The sequence below is a fragment of the Drosophila kikkawai genome, chromosome 2R (genome assembly GCF_030179895.1).
Source record: "Drosophila kikkawai strain 14028-0561.14 chromosome 2R, DkikHiC1v2, whole genome shotgun sequence".
Classification (NCBI taxonomy): domain Eukaryota; kingdom Metazoa; phylum Arthropoda; class Insecta; order Diptera; family Drosophilidae; genus Drosophila; species Drosophila kikkawai.
The window spans coordinates 15,105,494-15,124,947 of NC_091729.1; the positions used below are offsets into that span (position 1 = coordinate 15,105,494).

At 43.9% G+C, this 19,454-nt stretch overlaps 2 protein-coding genes across 2 annotated transcripts; one reads left to right on the forward strand and one right to left on the reverse strand.

Moving 5' to 3' along the window:
- Positions 1-8,262: 8,262 nt before the first annotated feature.
- On the reverse strand, positions 8,263-11,647 carry LOC108082614 (facilitated trehalose transporter Tret1). The gene is made up of 4 exons (XM_017178094.3): positions 11,479-11,647; positions 10,108-10,559; positions 9,678-9,986; positions 8,263-9,424 (listed from the first exon to the last, which is right to left on the reverse strand). The coding sequence occupies exons 2-4, from the start codon at positions 10,550-10,552 to the stop codon at positions 8,628-8,630; spliced, it is 1,551 nt and encodes a 516-aa protein (XP_017033583.1). The 5' UTR covers positions 10,553-10,559; positions 11,479-11,647; the 3' UTR covers positions 8,263-8,627.
- A 1,201-nt stretch (positions 11,648-12,848) lies between these two features.
- On the forward strand, positions 12,849-18,099 carry tun (N-terminal glutamine amidase tungus). The gene is made up of 5 exons (XM_017178076.3): positions 12,849-14,036; positions 16,926-17,079; positions 17,144-17,292; positions 17,351-17,475; positions 17,539-18,099. The coding sequence occupies exons 1-5, from the start codon at positions 13,978-13,980 to the stop codon at positions 17,667-17,669; spliced, it is 618 nt and encodes a 205-aa protein (XP_017033565.1). The 5' UTR covers positions 12,849-13,977; the 3' UTR covers positions 17,670-18,099.
- The last annotated feature ends 1,355 nt before the right edge of the window (positions 18,100-19,454 follow it).

The following is a 19,454-nucleotide window of genomic DNA, read 5'->3' on the forward strand; positions in this document are numbered from 1 at the left end:
GCACGGTCCCTGGAAGATGAGGCCTGGACAGAGCTAAGCAAAGAAGAGCAGAGCAGAGCGTTGCGGCAGAGCGTAGCCTTATCCGTAGCGTTCCGAAGCCAAAGCCGTTGCCGTTGCAGCCGCGTTCCGGCCAATCGGCGGAGGCAACGCAGCACGCACACGCTCTCACTCTCTCGCTGTTCAATTACCCCCACCAACTTTCAACTGGCACCCAGTGGCACCCACACCATAGAATCATCCGCAGAGCCACATCCTCATTGTGACACAGCGCTGGCCATAGCCGTTACCCGGGCGAAACAGCCACAGCTACGGCCACAGCTACGGGTAGAATTTCACTAGGAGAAATTTATATTTTAGATCTTGATTAAAGGAGGGTTAATTGCTTAATTATATTTATTATTAGTAAAATTTTAGGTTTATTAAAAAAGAGAATATGTTTTAGAGGTCCTTGATTGGGACTTTTTAATGGGGGTTTAACTTTTACCTTATTGCCAAGTTTAAGCCATTGAACTATACAATTTCCAAAGTTTCAATTCACTTTTATACATTTCCTTTCCATATTCAATGACTAATATATCTTAAACCAAAATTACATTAAATTAGATTTCCTAAAAGTATGACAAATTATTTCCACTAGTGTATCCTTCAGGCCGCCTCCCTTGAAACCTCCCATGAGAATCAAAGAGGAGGAGTAGCTGGTTTGGTTGGGCGTCAGGGAAAGGACGACGATTGCCCTGGGTGGTGGCGTTAAGTAACGCTCGGTGGTGCCACAGGCGTTAATTGAATTCGACAATTGTCGCTCGGCATTCAGAATCGAAAATGAATTTCCACTGCGACGGCGACTGGCGCTGAAAGATAAAACTGTCATATTGCTGGTTGATTGTTTGTTGGTTTTCCCTAGGAAAGGGAATGGGAGTATATAGAAAATATTGATCCATTCGAGGGACAGAACCCTGATGAATGGAAATTAGTTTCCATGACTAGAAAATCAATGGCTCTCAAAAAGGAGAAACTCCTGCCAAAGACTGGCCTAAACGAAACCCCTTTTTCGTAGCCGCGTGGCGCTTGCAAATCCACTTGCCACCTAAAAACCACAAAAACCTGTGCGAAAACATGCAAAATTCTTAGGCCCATCCCGGGGTGAATGGAGACTGGATGAGTCCTTGGCCTGCGGAACTTCTGCTGGGTAGAGATAAAACTGTCACAAAGGCTGGGCTACCCGGCTAACCATTTACTACCAGTTACCAGCTGCCTCCGACTTTTCCCAGGCAGCCAAGCGCGGCGTAATAAGATCAAGCGAGTCAGCCGTGCATGGTGGCATCAAACACACTCCTCCTTCTCCTCTCTTTTTGGCACAGAGTCCTCCGTTGTTTGGTGCTTGGTCCTGTGGACCACCCAGTTCGGCACGCCCAACGCCCAGCGAGCTTGCTTGTTCGTTCGCTTCCCATCTCCTGGCGTGTGTCTTGCTCTATCTGACAAGGCGATTATGCGACCGAAAGCCTTTCAAGTGGCCTTTCAGCAATTACCCAAACCACGAGCCACGAGTCACGAGTCCGGAGTCCCGAGCCCAAAAAGCCAACTACGCCCCAATTAAGTCGCACACACACAAATCTGTGTGGGAAGTGCGTTTAGTTGGGCAGCAAAAAAAGGAAGTACTGAAATGTATAGAAGGAAAGGATACCCCATTTGAAGGGAAAAGGAGTTGTGAAGGAAAATATAAATAAGATAGAGGTACGGATGTATAGAATAAATGTAACACTCAAAATTCTATACATTTATTGTTTATAAAATTAAAAAAAATGACTTTATTAAAAGCTCGATGTAAAGAATATTATGAAAATTCATACATTACTAAAATGGTTTGTTCTCCTTGCCACCACTTCCATCATACCCTTCCTGTTAAGCCACACAAATGAGCAACGGAAGTGGGAAGTTTGACTCGATTTGCTTTGGTTTTTATTAGTCCCAGCCAGTACTAGGGGTTGTGTGCCACACCTCTACCTCCGGGTAGACAAAAAAACAGGGCGGACTGTAATGAAAAGGGGGCGGGACAATCGGCTTAACTTCTTCCGATTGACTTGGCTTTCCACGCGCCCAAATGCGATCGCAATCGCAGAACTTACACTCGCTTATATTGTAATTGAAATTGAATCCACTTCGGAGTCCTGGACGGGTGGGGGTGTGATTTGTGTCAGCGGGGTAGACCCAAGGCAGACTGACACCCACATCAACTTTTTGCCTAATCAAATTATCCCAAAATTCGCAGCCCAAGGCAAGGCATGCCTCAATGCGTGATGGCAACTCATTAAGAGGCACCGAAACAAAAAAATAATCTGGAGAATACAGAAGCTGCTCTCGATTTAGGAGCTGTATTTTTGGGGCGGCTCGTGCCTGGAGGTGAGTCTGTCTGCGGGAATGACTCCGAGGCAGAGAGTCTAGATTTCATGGTCATTAATGAGCGGTGTCCGCAGGAATGTGCCTGGGAAACGAGCAAAAAACCAAGCAGAATATTGTGGCGTGGGCGCCCTTCTAATCTGAAATTAGCTGTCCCGAAAACCGGCGGCAAATTAACTGGTCGCTGGTTTCGTTTCTTTTCTGCATGCCACAGAAATGGAGCTTGATCCTGGGGTCCTGCTCCTCGCCGAGTATTCCCTTTTTCTAATTGCAGGGGCGGCCTAATTGCGGGTTCGCCGTTCGGTGCCCCGTTCTTGGCAATCAGCAGATGCAAGTCCTGTTGGAAACCAAACCAAGAAAAAAAGGACAAGCGAAAGTATGTATGCGAGGTCCTCTTTGTCCTTTATGTGTGTGCGGGTCGCCAAATTGGCGCAGGTTACGCATGTGCCTCAAATCATGAGCATTGCTGCCACGCGATGATGGATGCAGTCAGGCAGGTTGCTTGCACTGCAGCCTCGCCTCCTCATCCTCATCCTGCAATCCTGCCATCCTCGATCCTGTTGCACCTTGCCTCAAAGAGACGCGTGGCCCGAAACAATCGGCCGGCAATTTCGTAAACAGTTGCCGACAAACGATAAGATAAAATGATCTTAGGACATGTACCCGTACCCAGTCCTTCCTAGGAGTTGCACAACCACTCGTAATTTCCCTCCTCCCTCCAGGAACTCCTCCACACAAAGTGTAGGCGGACAAAGGGCACGCGATTTTCGAGCCAGCCATAAAAAGAGAAACAGACACGAAACTAGGGCGAATGACTGGCATGTCAAAGCCAATTAATAAAAACGCAATTTCCACAAATCGAAATGTTTATAGAGTTTACAGGGTTTTATTGATCCCGCCGTAGAGCAGGACATTCCACACCTGCAGAAGAGGTCCTGGATTGGCCGGGCCGATAAGCCAAATGAGCAATTACGGGAAGACCTCTGACAGGACTTGCCTGGAAGTTGTAACATTTTCTCACATTCAGCTAGTCCTGCGCTCCACTGAACCCTGACACTCTCACAAAATGGCCGCCGGAGAAAGGATCCGCGCAAGAGGGTGAGTCCTTTGGCCCAGAAAGTTTGCGTGCGCAAGAAGATGCGACAGCAAGGGGACAATGACGACGACGATGAGGACCTTTGCTTGCGATAAATTAAATGTCTGACATAATTATGGCTAAATTGAAAAGACAAGACCAAGACCAAGGAGCTGGAGGGGGAAAATTAAGAAAGGACCGGGGGACTCTCTTTGCCAACAGGACATTTATGGTGCCATAAAAACAGAAATTATTTGATCAAACACAAATAAACACGCCAGCGAGAGAGAAAGACAAACATCGAAGCTCGAACCGCTGACAGGCTAATGATAGGATGTGCCAAGGGACATACAGATTATAGACTGGGACCCTATAATATCGATGAGGGAACAGGGGTTTTCATTTTTGGATAATTGGATTTCAAAGCTTAAAGACCCTTATGAAATCTTCTCAAAAGGTTAGGGACTTTTCTTTATTGTTTTTTGAAAATATTTCTCTTTTTAGATTTTATTTATATATATTTTTTTTTATGTTGGAACGGGGATTCTGTTTATAGAAAATATTAAAGGTCCTGTGAAAGCCTGAACCATAACATAGAACGCTTGAATTATGATACAATCTTTCTAGTAATTAATTTTCTATAATGTACAGAGGCAGAGTCTTATATAACGATATTCAGCTCTTAAAAATCTTAAAGCACTTCCCCAATAGAACTCTTCTCTTCCACAAGTTTTTGTGTGACTTTAATTATGGTTTTTATGGCTCGCAACGCCTCTGGAAATCGGCCAAAACACATCATAGAATCAAAATCAATTATACGCTTGTCTAGGCCATCAAGCTTCCTCCGTTTCCTTGTCGGAGCTCTTCGGTTTCTGAAGCCCAGAGTCGTCCAGTTCCCATATCCCAAGCAAAAGTGTTAAGGTAACCATAAAACTTTGGCACTTCGTTGGATTCGTTGCATCGTAATCGTAAAACGCGGAAAGCGTTTGCCTTCGAAATGCAATATTTTTACGATGCAGTGAGGCTGAGAAGTCTGAAGGAGCTGCAATCAATGGTGTAGATGGATCATCCAGTTCGTTGGCTGGACCCTCCGGTGGTGGTCGATCTTTGCTGCCTGGATAAGCTAAAGTCAAATACGGTAGCTCGACTAATTGAAAAATTAAAGTCTCCAGCGAGTACTTACGCTACCCAGGCCAGTTGAGGTGGAAACGCCTACCGCCGCCCATTTGTTCGTTCATAAATCTTAGCAGCATTCCTTGTGGGCATCTCATCAATGAATGGGAGGGTGGGGTCACATCTAGCCAAGGCTAGGCGCGATCTTCTCTCTGCTAACCTCCAACCCAGGGCCAGGTGTGCGTTGGTAGCACCATCTCATCCGAAAGGGGCATCAGGCCCGCTAATGTGGCAGTACACACACCTTGCCAGACACTTTAAAAAGGAGCCTGGGCAGACCCTCCTTTGGCTGCAGCAGCAAGCACAGCGATTATCGGATCGAAGGTAAACACAGGTTCTGGTTAAGATCCCCCAGATGCCCCTCCAGCAGCCGAATTTGTAATGCTGCCGAAAATCACTTCTGGTTTTTGCCCAAACCTCACTGATCGATGGGCGATGATCGGGCCTTGGAGTGAGGCCTGCTTTTATGCTAGGTATCTGCGGCTTAAAGGGGTATATAGAGGCTGTTAAGAGTCTGAAGAAAATATTTCTTTTAATAATGGATTTATTTCTAGGTTTCATAGGTTTTCTGTTGATATTTTATCTTTGCTAAAACTTACTTTTATTGGTATTTGATTACCAGGTATTCCATAGTCCAAGCTCCTTGCCTCTTCTCAAGTTGCAGCTGCATCAGACTTCGGCGTATCCCTGATCGAACCCTCGATCCCCCTTCTTTTTTTTTTTTGGCGTACTTGTAATTTGCTGACGAGCTCCGTCCACAAGGTGTGCAATCAGCCCCGCGATCAGGCCAAGGGTTTTAGGGCTTAATGCTCGCATTGGATCCGCGCTTTTGGCCCTAAGTGCAGTTAAGAATTATAACTACATTAAGTGCAGCAACAAATTGCAGACACTTGGGGCGTTTTAACAATGTCATTTACGCGCGGAAGGGGTAGGATCGGGTAAGGATGGACTGAACCCACAAACACCCAGAGAGATCCCTCCAAAAAGGAAACTCGACTCCCGGGCCAACCATAAATTAACCATTTAATGGACTCCCTGCCGCATTGTCATTGCGAACAAAGCGCTACAAAGCGGTTATAGTTCCTCTTGAGTGTGGTGCTGATTTTCTAATTTATTGCCTTATAAACATAATCAAATTCGAATCAAAACAAAGCCAGCAGCAGCCCGAACCCCGAACACGCGTCGTGCTGAGCAGGACAGGATAATGATGACAGATCCGCAGCGAGACACAGGATGATCGTCAAGGATACCGGGGCTGATCATCCCACCCCGATGCGGTTTTCACATCATTGAATAGGGATTTTTGTCTATGAATTCACAGGGGACAACACTGGGAAAAAAAAATTAATTATAGAAATTCATTTGTAATGAAGACAGCAGAATTTAGTAGAGAATTTATTTAAAAAGTATAAAACCCCCCTTTAATATAATAAAGAAATTCTTATAATACAATTTTTTAGTGGCAAAACTGTCTAAGAAGATCATCTTCAAACCTATTTCCCTTCTTGAAGCCTTTAAAACTTCCTTGAAAAAAAGGCAAATAAAGTCTTTCTTTTAATACATTTTTTCACTTTTTCATAGAGTACAAATTTTAATAATTTTTTTTCGGAGTGCATGAAACCGCACAGATTTCTATTGTTCCCGCAACGCATATGTCGCTGCGGTTGGGAATTACTCCACCTATTGCCCAATTCCATGTTGGCAAAGCAATCGTTACGTGCCATTAATTGTCCTTTGTCGGGCTGTTGACATTTCTATCCTGTAACCGATGCCCGGTAATTGATGCGTCCAAGTGCGAAATTCACGGCAGGTGTTGGATTACCGGGGAGGTACGGGAGGGAAGTGCTTGAGAAGGGAGGGAAATCTTTGCAGGCCACAGTATCCGCGCATCGCCAGCGGAAACTTTAATGTTCGCACATTTGCAGCTCATCAATTTTCGGCATTATCCTGTCCAGCATCGCCATCATCAGAGTATCGGTATCAGTTCATTCAACCTTATGGTCCATGTTAGCGCCGTCTTGTTGACTTAATCGCCCCGAAACAATGTCTTCGGTTTTTTTTTTGTTGCTCCGCTTCTGACATGGCCTAAACGCTTGTCGCCTAATGATGGGGCAGCTCCCAGCTTCAGCTGGCAGCGGATGCACCTTCGGTTCAGAGTTTGAGCTGAAGCTGGTGATGGAGCTGCCTGCCTGGTGCCCGCTGCCCACCGCATTATTAAGCCATAAAATTGAAAACTTATTATAATTACATAAACGTACGCCTCGACGCCTGAAGCTAACCAAGTGATGCACTGAGGAAAAAGTCCAGGAAGAGGAGCAGATTTAAAAGTATTTTAAATTTTGAATTAAATTTTAACAGTATCCTGAAAGGAAATTTAAGAAAAGTTCAAGAACAAGAAAGAAATCTGACTTTCCTTTATCAGAAATATCTGAATTAAAATTATTTCCCTACCTTAAATATTTTTTCTTAGTGTTTTAAGTTTGTGCAACCTCTGAGAGGGGGAACAGACAGTAACTGAAGGGCAGATGCTTGGGCAGAATGCGCTTTTAACGCGCTCTCCTCGCTGGGAGCCCGAATTTCGGGGCACACGCATCCCGGAGACGCCAAAAGGAACTCCTGATCGTTAACTGCCAAAGCAGAACAGATTTTTCCCTTCATTTTTTGGGTTGCCCGAGGCATAATGAGGCCGATTCTTCAGGATCGTCGGAGTCTGGCGGTTGCATATTATCGACATTACCATTTCCATTAACATTACCATAACGGCAGATCGGCACTGCACTTAATTGCTGGCAATTGTATCTGCTACGCTTTCATTGTATGGCACTCAAATAATAATTTAAGACTGTATTTTAAAAATCGACCACACACGTTGACAAAGGAGAGCATTTAAGAAAGGTATAATTAGGTTGAAGAAATGTAGGAGAATTGAAATGCCAAAATTTGCTGTTTAATTTGTTTAAAATGATTTTTAATTCTTTATGAAATTTATTTAATTAATATTCTATATTGTTCTAGATGGTTTGATAATATATAAGCGCCTGAATTTATAATGATTTTATTCTTAAAAATCTTTTACAGATTAAATTAATTGTTAAATAGCTTGAAAAATCGCAAACACTTTAAATATAGAGTAGTTTTCTTTCTACATTCTATAATTACCTACGTAATACCTTGGACCAGCCTACTGACATGTAAATAAACTACCTAGACGTTCCGTATTTACCTAAATGTGTCGCACCCATTTCAGTTTGCATAAGCTTTTAGTTTTAATATAGTTCTCTGATTCAGAAATCTGTCAGTATCTCTGAATAATGTTCCCTTACCTTCCCCTTCCAAATGTCTCATTCCCAACGATCATCAAACGAATGACGTTGGCCACGAACTTGACTTTCGAATAGAGAGAGGGAGAGCGTCAATCCGATTGAGTTCCCCGAATGATTGAGAGACCGAATCGAGGTGAAATTAATACATATCACTGCCTAGAGAGCAGGTGCGTGAGTATTTCCGCTGGAATGTGTTGGTGAACAGGTAGACAGGCTCTTATCAGCAAGCGAACTCGGCCTAGGTTGACTTAATCTACTTAAGTCCACGTTGCTTACTCAAAATAAATAAGAGTCTAGTGGAGGAATTCTACATGCATTATGTTTTTATAGTATTAACTAAGTGTAATTAGGAATAATTAAAAAATAAATAAGAGTAAACTATTTCTTGTAAGCACCTTTTAAAATAAACCAATTTTTATTTATTATTTAAAAATAAGATTCTTGAGAAATATCCATATAACAAAGCAATTGGCAGTTTGTAGCTCATTTATAACTATTTTAAATATTTATAAAAGCTAGTAAATTTACCGACACTTTATTTTAATATTCCATTTTTCAATATTGGGTTTTATTTTTTAAGTGGCCGTTGTTGTTAATCTCTATCACAGTACTAAGCACTCGTCGGAATCCTATAAGGATAATATTCTCCTAAGCTTAAGACATTACTCTTCTGGTCGGCGGACAAAGACCTCCTTCATCTCGACATCAGCTTGAGAGCGGGATTTGCTGCTTCTCCCTGAACGGAACTGCTCCTCAATCTCCAGTAGAGTTCTCCTACGTGTCTCCGGCAGAGCCCAGTACACAAAGACCAGGGCCAGTATAGCCATGACCCCGAAGAACACAAAGCAGTTTCGCATTCCTATGGCCCCCTTAAGATCAGGAAACGTTTTCAGGCACACGAAAGAGATGAACATGCCCACAGCCACTGTAAGTCCTGATGCAGGACCTCTCACCCGCTGCGGAAACAGCTCTGAGATCATGAAGAAGGGCAGTGTATAGAGGCCCAATGTGCTGAGCACAATGAAACCCACAATTGCCACCACTGGCAGGTAAGGGATGTCCCGGAGGAAGTCTATCTTGCTGTGTCCGGCCAGCATCAGCATGCAGATAGCCATTCCCAATGTGGAGATGATACCAGCACGCCGGCGACCCCATAATTCCAGGATGTAGCCCATTGGACAAGTGGTCACCAGACGGGCCAGTCCAATGAGCAAAGCGCACATGAACGGATCAATCTCGATGCCAGCGTCCAGGGAGATCTCTGCTGCGTAAACGATGACCACAAAGATGCCCGTCAGCTGCTGGAAGGCGAAAAGCGACATCAGGATGAGTAGAGGCTTGTGGACCTCCGGTTCCTTGAGGCTTGCCCAGAAGGAAACCTTCACCTCAGCATCGCGCTGCTGCAGGGATTTCTGCAGGACCTGGAACTCCTCCAGGACCAGGGGATGTGTGATTTCATCTGTAAAAGAGGAAGAGATGTTACGATGAACCAAGAGAACCATGGAAACCTACAAGTTCCCTAACATTTTTTTAATTTAAAGCCAAAGAGATAAGCTTCTTGTTCTCTAATAAAAAACACGCTATCATAATTGGATGGCTTGACGTGACACCAGGCGCCACTTGACTTTGATTTGTTGAAAGTCATAAAAAAGCTGGTACCTTTGTTTTCTGGTATAACTGGATTTCACTTTCATTCCACTTGGAAGACTCACCCGACTTGCTGAATCCTCGGAAGTAATTGAGAGACCTCTTGGCCTCCGTCACCCGCTTCTTGGACAGCAGCCAGCAGTGGCTTTCTGTCAGCGGCAGAACACAGAGCAGGGACACCAACTGGTAGCCACAGCAAATCAGAGCAATTAGTCGGAAGTCATCGCGAATATAGTAACCGATTCCGTACAGGATTGTTATACCGCCAGCCACTGAGATAGAGGTGCCCAGAATGAGACTACCCCTTGTCCTGGGCACACTGATCTCAGCTGCATAGACTCCCGGTGGGGCACTAGCCAGACCCATGCCAATGCCTATAAGTGGATGGGAATATTAAAATATATATATATAAACACAGATAAGCCATGGGAACTGGGTGTGATTTTTATGGTTTTTTCCATAAACCATTACCCCATCAACTGATCTAAAACTTACCCAGTATAAAGCGTGAGACAATTAGCTGCCAGAAGAAGGCTGCCTGATCGGAACCGCTGGGTGTGGCGAGCAGAATCCAGGCCAGGATGGTAAGGACATTGAGCACAATCAAAGAACGCTTACGTCCGATTTTGTCCAGTAAAAAGCCGGATAACAGACCACCCAGTGGTGCTGCCAGTGCATTGACCGAAGCAAACCAGGAAGCCTGCGAAGTGGTCAAGTAGACACTCTCCTTGGGGTTCTTAAGTTGATGCAAAGTGGCGGTGGGCAGAGCCAAGGTCATGCCTGTAGAGAAAACACCCACGTTGGCCAGGATAACAGCCACCACTTGACGCCGCACTGCCCGGAATTGTTCACCGGGTGGTGGCGTCTTCAATGGTCGATCCAATCCAGAAACTATCCTGGGCTGCTTGCCATTCTGTAGATTCCGCTCCTGCTCATCCATTTTTGTGCTGAAAGAGAAAAGGAACATGTCATGCAACATTGATTTGAACTCAATCACTTCCTCCCCCATCAAAGGGTAATGCAAATTACATTCCCATAGTCACTAAGGCCATGAAAAAGCTAACGAACTGTCAACAAGTTCGTTTACTCGGTTTTTGCTTGTCTTTGCCTCGAGACTTAGGTTTTTATGGAGCTACAATAAAGTATAGGGTTTGTGTATTTGTTTGGCTTTGTCTTTATAATTCTAGAATAGATTACCCGCCTCTCTGGCAGAGAATTACGAGAGCTTTGGTATACATTCATATTTTAGTTCGAAGTTTACCGAATTCTGAGCACTAAATTATATAGTTGCTGGGAAAATGTAACTGGTATTTAATTAAACACTTGACAAAAAGTTAAACTGAGATACAAAGATACATAACTCAATAGATTTCTTTATAAAGTATTATACTAAACTATATTATTAACATTATATTTATGTTTTAACTCTCTTTTACTTAAAATTCTTATGAATCTCTAATTAATTTCTAAAACTATTCAGAATAAACCGGTTTCCACATGTGACCTAAACAGTTTTACTTAAGAACGTTCTATAAGGGTGTTTATAGCTTCGGTGTCTGTTGCTAACCTTCCTTTCCTGTTTTCTTGTTTATTACTACTATAATTGTGCCTCCGACTTGGCCTTGTCATCGGCAGCTAACTAATGCCCCGATAAGAAGTGCGCCGATTGTTGACCCTCTTCTTCTCGTGGAGGATGAAAGTGGGACTGGGCCACACAGCTGATCGGTGATCGCGGATCGCTGATCGTTTTGTTTGTGGAACGCAAGTCGTGTTGCCTCGCGCCGCGTTTCTTTGATCAATCGATGCCAATTAATTGTTTTAATGAAAACGCCTGGCATTCAATTAAGCTTTAGATATTTGACTTACTGCTGTTGGTTTTTTCTCTTCTAGCTAAAGATGGGACTTTCACGCGGAGTGTATGAAGAACCTGCTGCCCAAAAAAATCCACGAGGCGGGAGAACAGGTTCTCGGGTTCGTGACTGGAAATGGATCCCAGATTCAAGAGCGGAGCGAGGCGAACCCGTTGACGGTGAAGCGCTGGAGCCAACTGAACGTGCGCTCCGCTGGACGTTGCCACGTTGGAAGCGGCAATCCGAACTATACGGATTTCTCTCTCTCTCTTGGCACAAACACAACCGAAAATCCCAAGCGATAAAGGCGGCATGGCACAACGTCATCCCGCCGATAGATAGATTTGCTTGGCTTGAGTTTGAATTTGTGTGTCATGATCGTTTTGATCGCTTGCTGATAAAGGCACCGACGCTGATCGATTTTGATCGGAGTTCTCATTGTATAAAAAGGGTTGCTTTTACCCATTATCTCTCCTTAGTATTACTCTCTATTAGTATTCATCCTTATCACTCAGTTCACGGGACATTGAGTGACCTTAGAGCTGCCCATATTAAATCCCTAATGGGTTCTGGTTGGGTTAAGCCAATCTATCTGTCATATATATAACTTGTGAATAATATTACAGCGATTACAGATATTTCTGACGCTTATCAGGCGGCGGTGCTGCTTCTCCTCTTCAGACGAGGATGAGTAGGAAGTCCACTCGTGAGGCATTTACAATGGCAAACAAACCGCGCGCAGATTTATCTTATCGAATCAAAAGTATTTCGCCTTGCCTGCCGCAATATTTGTGCTGATTGCCGTTCTCGGGAGTATTAAAAAGCGCAGACAGTGTCTGCTTTGGCACGACTAATTGGCTTTGCCGAAACTGCGTGCTGTCAATTGGCCATTAGTGGTTAAGAGTGATTAGATAGCGTTGATTAACGCGAGGTGTTAGCAGCAAATAAAGGGTTATAAAAGAGGGAGGGGAGAAAAGATACATAAATAAAACCGAATAACCGTTGAGGGGAAAAAGATACATTTAGCTTTCGTCAGTTTGCAGGCAGTTTTGTAGCAAGCAAGGTTTGTCAAGGAGTTGGAACCGTTATTTTCCTCTCGTTTTTCATCAGTCTGGCAATGCTGATTATGAAAAGTGTATAGACCTTTCTTCAGTTTCCCGAAGTATTCCCTTGAAAAATCGCATTTCCAGGTATTATTAAAAGGGTTTTATCCCCTAATTTTTAGGAAAAGCAGAAAACTAAGGAAAAGCAACTACTTTTCCTAAACAGTCTGGCAGCACCAACATCATGAGCCAAACGAAATATGCCCAGCTCTCTATGAGCCATAAATCCATTCCCTATATTTCACTTTCTCTTTTTAGTGTGCTCTGTTTTCGAATTTCTCCACCATTTCTGAAGCTTTTATTATTCTCTCTTCTCATGCTTTTTGGCAAATCATATGTTCCCTTTTCGATAGTAACTTCCACTAACATCTCTAACATCTCTCAAAAAGCAAAGAAAAGCAGCAACACGGAGCGGAGTGTGCCGAGCAAAAAGAAACGGGGAAAAAGCGGAAAAGCAACCACCAGCAAAGAAAACGCTGAAAGAGAGTAGGGCCTACCGCCGCGTTCTTCGCTACGCGATTCTTCGGAAGATAAGATACTCTACCTACCACCCCAGGACTTGGCTGTCTGGGCCGTAAAGTAAACAAAAAGTTGAGAAGCATTCGTGGAGCATTCCATGATTTGCTGCTGAGTGGAGACACGGAGACTGTTGCCCCAGGCTCTGTCACCTGGTTGTGTGTTGGGTCGTCGCCCCCTCATCCTCCTGCGTGGGATGAGCGCCGCGCTTGTTTTCGAGCTGGTGTGCTTTCCCGATTCGAACGAAAAGGAAGCATCAACAATTTATCCCTCATCCTGGGCTTAATCCTGGCCAAAATTCGCATAAAAATCGCTCGAAACGAAACGAAAAACGGTGAATTTTTGCTCTGTCGTGAGAGAGCTTCAGTGCATGTGTATGTGTGTGCGGTGTCCTGTGTGTCCTGCGTTCTGTGCGTGCAAGTGTGAGTGAGTGACAGCAGCAGCAGCAGCAGCAAAGGAAGCTGAGAAGAAGAAGAAGCAGCAGCATCCTGAAAGCCAGGAAAAAGCGAAGCGAAACAAAAATATATAAACAGTCGTTCGGCGATGGAGGAATGCCGCTGAGGAGACGCCAGGAGCTGGAACAACAGGATCGGGATTAGGCTGGCAAGACAGCATCCTCCGATGCCACCGCATAGACATAGATACAGATACATATACGGCTGCGGATACGGATACACACACCAGCGCACGGCAATGTCCCTGCTTTCCTCGTCCAGGCAGCGGCGCATTATGCAGTGATTATACACAACATCCAGTCCCCAGTCCACGTCGCGCGTAATCTCCGATCTCACGGCTCCCAGCTCCAAGTCCTAGCACCCCCGAGCCCAAACACCCACACCGCATATACCCAATAGAACCGGCAAAGGAGCACCAGAGATTCCGCTGAACGCCTCAAGATGACCACGGATTTTCTGTTCCCCAAGATAGCGGACTGCTCCTATGTGTCCTGTTACTGGTGAGTACACATACCTATCTATAAAGCAATATCCTGGACAAAAGCAACAGCTACAAGGACCCACCAACAAACGACAACAACAACAAACTGACAACAAAAACAACAACCGACAGAAAGGGAGGCGTAGGAAAAGGAGGAAAACTTTTTCATTAGGCAGCCGAAATCATTCACCCAACCTTGGGCACCTGAATATCAACAGAGTGGCAACGTTAACGACCGGGCCGGGTAAATGGGTATATGATATATAGGACAGGCCCCCAGGGTACTCAAATTCAGCAGGGAACAGAGTTGAGCCTAATTTAATCTAACTAAAACTGTGGTTATTCGTTGGCTTAGATTGTAAACTTTAGAAGGGAGCATTCAAAGCCATGTTAATATTAAATATTTAATTAGTATACAAGTAAATAGAGAAGATATGAAATAAATAATAAATAAATATATATATTTTATAGATATTTTAAAAATATGTTAACAACCAAGATTCCAAAGATTCTAATCTATCATATTTGAACCTTTATTTCAGTATTTTGTATTTTTTCTTTAAGAGTATGCTACAAAATCGAAATCGAAATATTTATTTGGAAAGTTTAAACTATCAAATGACCACTGTTTTTTTTAGCTGTAAAATAGGCTTAACCTCCCGGGTCCCGTTGTCGTTGTCGTTAACGCTGCCATACCCAAACCCAATCCTGCTCCGACGCTGCTGTGAATGATTATCTCATGGTTGGCCAGCCCGTCCCAGCACTGCCCAAGCAGTTCGTCTTTTAATTATGTATATTTTATTTTTGTGCGTTATCTCTTTTGGCAACAACATTCGCCTCGCAGCAGCGGCGGAGCATGTCCCGTTGCCCATAGTCCTGCCTCTCTGTTTGGATGATTTTCATTATCCCAGCGCTGGCTTCGTGCTCCTCGCGCTCCTCATCTCTGGCTCGTCGATGTGGCTCGCTTTGCATTCAAATTCGCTCATTACTCACTCACTCCCGCGCTCGTTGTCCTTACTGGTTCCTCCTTCGCATCCTACACCGCCTTCCTCCGCTTATCCCCCGGGAGTCGCACAGCTTTGGATCCTGTTCCGAGAATCCTGATGCGGCGCCGTTCGGCGCTGCGCAGCTCCAGAAATTGGGTCAAACGGTCATGTCTGCTAACAAGAAAAGCGTGCCACTGTATCTGTGTGTGTGTGTGTGGTGTGTGCTTGTGTGTGTTTTTGGTGTTTGGTGGGGTAGGTTAAAGGATATATGAAGGAAAAATAAAGGGGGGTATGGGGTTCGTTTTTATTGCCACATGCGAGAGGCGCGTTTCGACTATAAAACAAGCGACGAGCGGACCCACAACAAAGCCAGCAAAAACAGTCGAAAACCAAAGCGAAAATTAAACTAAATATACTACGACGTACTACGAATATATATATGTATAAATATATATAGTTTATATGGTATATATCGTGGATATATCCCTGTGTTGGTGCAATATTGAAAATGCTAATTGCAAAAATGGCGGCACAAAGTTATGGCAACTTGGCAGGCGGTCCCCCGAGGAGCTGGCCGGGAATTGTTTATCCTGCCGCGTGATATGAGTTTTATGTGCTGCCACACACACTAACGCCTACACACACACACACAGGAAAGCAGAGAAAACAAAGCAACAAAAAAAAAGCGACAACAAATATCAAGTAAAAGGCCCAGAACATAAAAAAGTTTTTACACACGCACGCACACACATTAACATGGCCAGATAAAATGTCGTCGCGTCCTCTGACCTCATCCTCATCCCGCCGCACCAGCAACCCACTCGGCCACCTAAAATCCTTGCCCCCCTCTCCCGCAGGACACGTTCATTGATTAATTCGCCAGTGCCGCTGCTGTTCGCGCACTCACATTTGCACTCAGATTCGTGCTCGTCATCTCATCATCTCTCCCTTCCAGTCTGGAAAAGCAGGCCTCCTCTCCCGCTCTCATTTCTCCCTCCCACATATATATGTATCTGTATGTACCATAGCAGCGCCATCTGTGGGTGGCGGTTGCAGTCAGCAGCAACTGGGGCCAAACTTTTACAGACTGCCTTCTGGCATTTCACCCGCTCCTGCGGGCGGCTTGAGGCAGGCACCGGGGAAGCCTCTTGAAGGGGTTTGGGGGGTAAGGAAACCTTGGCTTGACAGTACACTTAAAGAAAATTATGGTTAATTGTTCTAACATACGAAAGAATTATAATAGTTTGTAGAGTTTGTTCTTGAAGATTATGCTAAAAGAATTTTTGGATAATTTGTCTTCATTTTTTATATTTTCTTTAAGTGCACTAACCCCATCCCTTTCCGGGGCAATCTCTGCCTGGCGGCGCATTAATAACACCAGCTCACGATATCGCCGCGAGCCACTTTCAGTCGCGACTTTTGACCGCGCCACTTGAGTGGGCAACCTTCCACCTCCTACCCACATCCTACCTCCTCCTCCTCCTCCTCCTCCTCCTGGGCTTTATCTCCTCCCCAATCCCTGCGCCTGTAACTGTTGATATGGCCACCTAGTTTAATGCCCCACTCGCATGCACCTGAGCGAGCGAGCGACCGAGCCCAGTCCGTATCCTTAGCCCACGCCAACATGCGAGCAACAATGTGTGGCAGCCAAATTGATTGGAACTTATTTCAAAGGAGCCATAAACACCGAGGAGAACTTGGGCCGCGTGCCGAGCAAAATCGATTATTATAATGCCAACAAGAGGCGGCCTGTTGCTGATAAAGGTTAGGAATGAGCCCAGCCACTTGACATTTCGTGCAGAGATTACCTCCCCAGACCACGACCTGGACTGGAACTGGAACTTTGACTCCCCTCACCTAATCTTGGTCTTAAGTAGTGCATCTATTGATTGCTCACGTCTTCTTTCTTTCTATCCTTGAAGTGAGGAGAACGTGTGGAAGCTCTGCGAGCAGGTGAAACGAACGCGGCCCGAGGAGCTGTCCAAGTGCTATGCGGTCTTTGTTTCCAATGAGGGTCGCACTGTGCCCCTGTGGCGTCAAAAGGCGGGTCGTGGCGATGATCAAGTTGTGATATGGGTGAGTATTGCTTACTTATATATATAAAAATTGTGAAATTAATGTATAAATATTAATTTTGCAGGACTACCACGTCTTTTTTATGCACAATCCCTCGCCGAATCGCTGCCTGGTGTTTGATCTGGACACCACGCTGCCCTTTCCCACATATTTCCACAAGTACGTGACGGAGACGTTCCGCTCCGATCTGGCCCTGCGACCGGAGCACCACAGGTGAGACTTTGAGTGGAGGATCCCTTAAGATCAAGACCTTATAAAGTTTTTATTACAGATTCTTCAGAGTCATACCCGCAGACACATATCTCATTGAGTTCTCCTCGGATCGACGTCACATGCGTCGGCCGGATGGCAGTTGGATCAAGCCTCCCCCCTCATATCCACCCATTCTCTCCAACAGTAAGCAAAGGATATACTGAAATATAGAAACCTATTTAAGCTTTTACCCATTTTTTCTTATAGCCAACTTGCACTGTCTGGGGGACTTTATCTGCATGAGCGCAGGCAAGGGTCCTGGAGCGGTCTACAGCCTCTCGGAGTTCGTGCAGAATTTCTACAAGTCACCCCATGTGATGGCGCAGAACAACAAGTAGAGAGCGAGTCCCTAAAAAGGATATCCAGCATCCTGCATCTACAGCAAAACACATCTCATCCAAATACAAAGCCGTATCGAAATCGTTTTGTCGTTGTCGTTACCAGACAGTTAATTACCAATTGCATACATATACATACATACATATACACGCAAACATATAAACATAAACATATAAAGCATATATAAGTATAAATATATACATATACATATAAATATAAATATATTTATGATAATGTATTTTTGTATTCAGGTTAACAGCAAAAATCAAGTGCAGAAGAAGGTTACAACAGACGCTGGCGCAGCTCTTCGCGTTCATTTGTATTGAAATTCAATTCTAAAGAAATTATAAATCTAATTATACATTTTTTTATTGTACGTATATTGTATTTGTATTGTACTGTATTCGATAAAAGCAAAAAACACGCGTATATATATATACACACACACAGCATATATGTATGCATACACCATATATGTGTGTACCGATAGCCGAGGGCAGGATGAGATTTTTATTCGTTACTCTCTTACTCTCTCTTAAGTACTTTTTGTAACTCTAAACCTAACGAAATGGAAACGCACCAATTACGAGTAAACAAGCCGGCGGATGTCCGAACGGATGTGCGCCCTATACATACATATATACATACTATATGCATACTATATATACATATGGATATGGATATGAATCTACTACCACTTTGCATACTAAACGCTACGCTCTCGATTCTGTAATTCAATTTTTGGCTAGGCTCAAAGCTAACCCACACCTAACTCTAACTTTACTCTACACTAATTATAATTCAAATCTAACGTTAACACGTCGACTCTAAGCATTAAAGCTTGTTAACTTGTTTTACTTGTATTTACACTAATTACGTACTCGTACCGCAATTATATTTGTAATTCGATAATTATCTACTTTGTATACAACGGAAACCCAATCGAAGCTAATCGATTAATCGAGTCGAATCGACGATATTACTGATAACGTGTGTATTGTATGTTTGTATCTAGCTAGTTTTTGTACGGTTTGTAAGCCCGAGGATCCTCCAGCTGAGTCCGCATTAGCAGCCCCGCTCCGAAATACCCAAAAATCCTTGATTCCAAGACCCGCTTAGCGTTGATTTCGATATATTTATCGTATCGTTTCCCCCTGTTCGATTGACGACTTGTGACGCGCAAAGACTGATTCATTATACGCTCGACGGTAGCAGCAGCCCCTCTTCCAAGCCTACTCCTTCTGTCCACTATCCTTTGAAGCAGGGATGCCTACAGGTGCTCTCTGAGTGTCCTGCGTGGGCAGCCCTGCCCTAGAGTTACCTTCCAGGCTTCTTTCGATTGTTTGTTGTCCGGCTTCCAACCTTTACACTCGAATTAGTTAACGAAACTCGCATTTATTTTGATTTATTTATTTTTAGATTTGTATAGAGAGGTTTTTACTCGATTCGTACGTGCACGGAGTAACCGTATGCTCATATGAATATTTAGAACATAAACGAGGATGTATAAAAATAAATGCTGTGCAAAAGTCTCAAAGTTAAACCTAAACTCTTAATTATAAAACTCTAGCAAACAACCAAAAAGAAATACAAAACAAAAAATAAAATCTCGAAACGTTTCTCAATGTTCTCAATGTATCTGCGATTAGATAGATATATTATATATATATATTTACACGGTTACCCTGAGTTCATCATCTCTCTCGTTGATCGTTAATCGCTGTAATCGTACATCGTTTATCGTGCGATCGATTTGCAATAATAAATTGTGTAAAAATCAATTA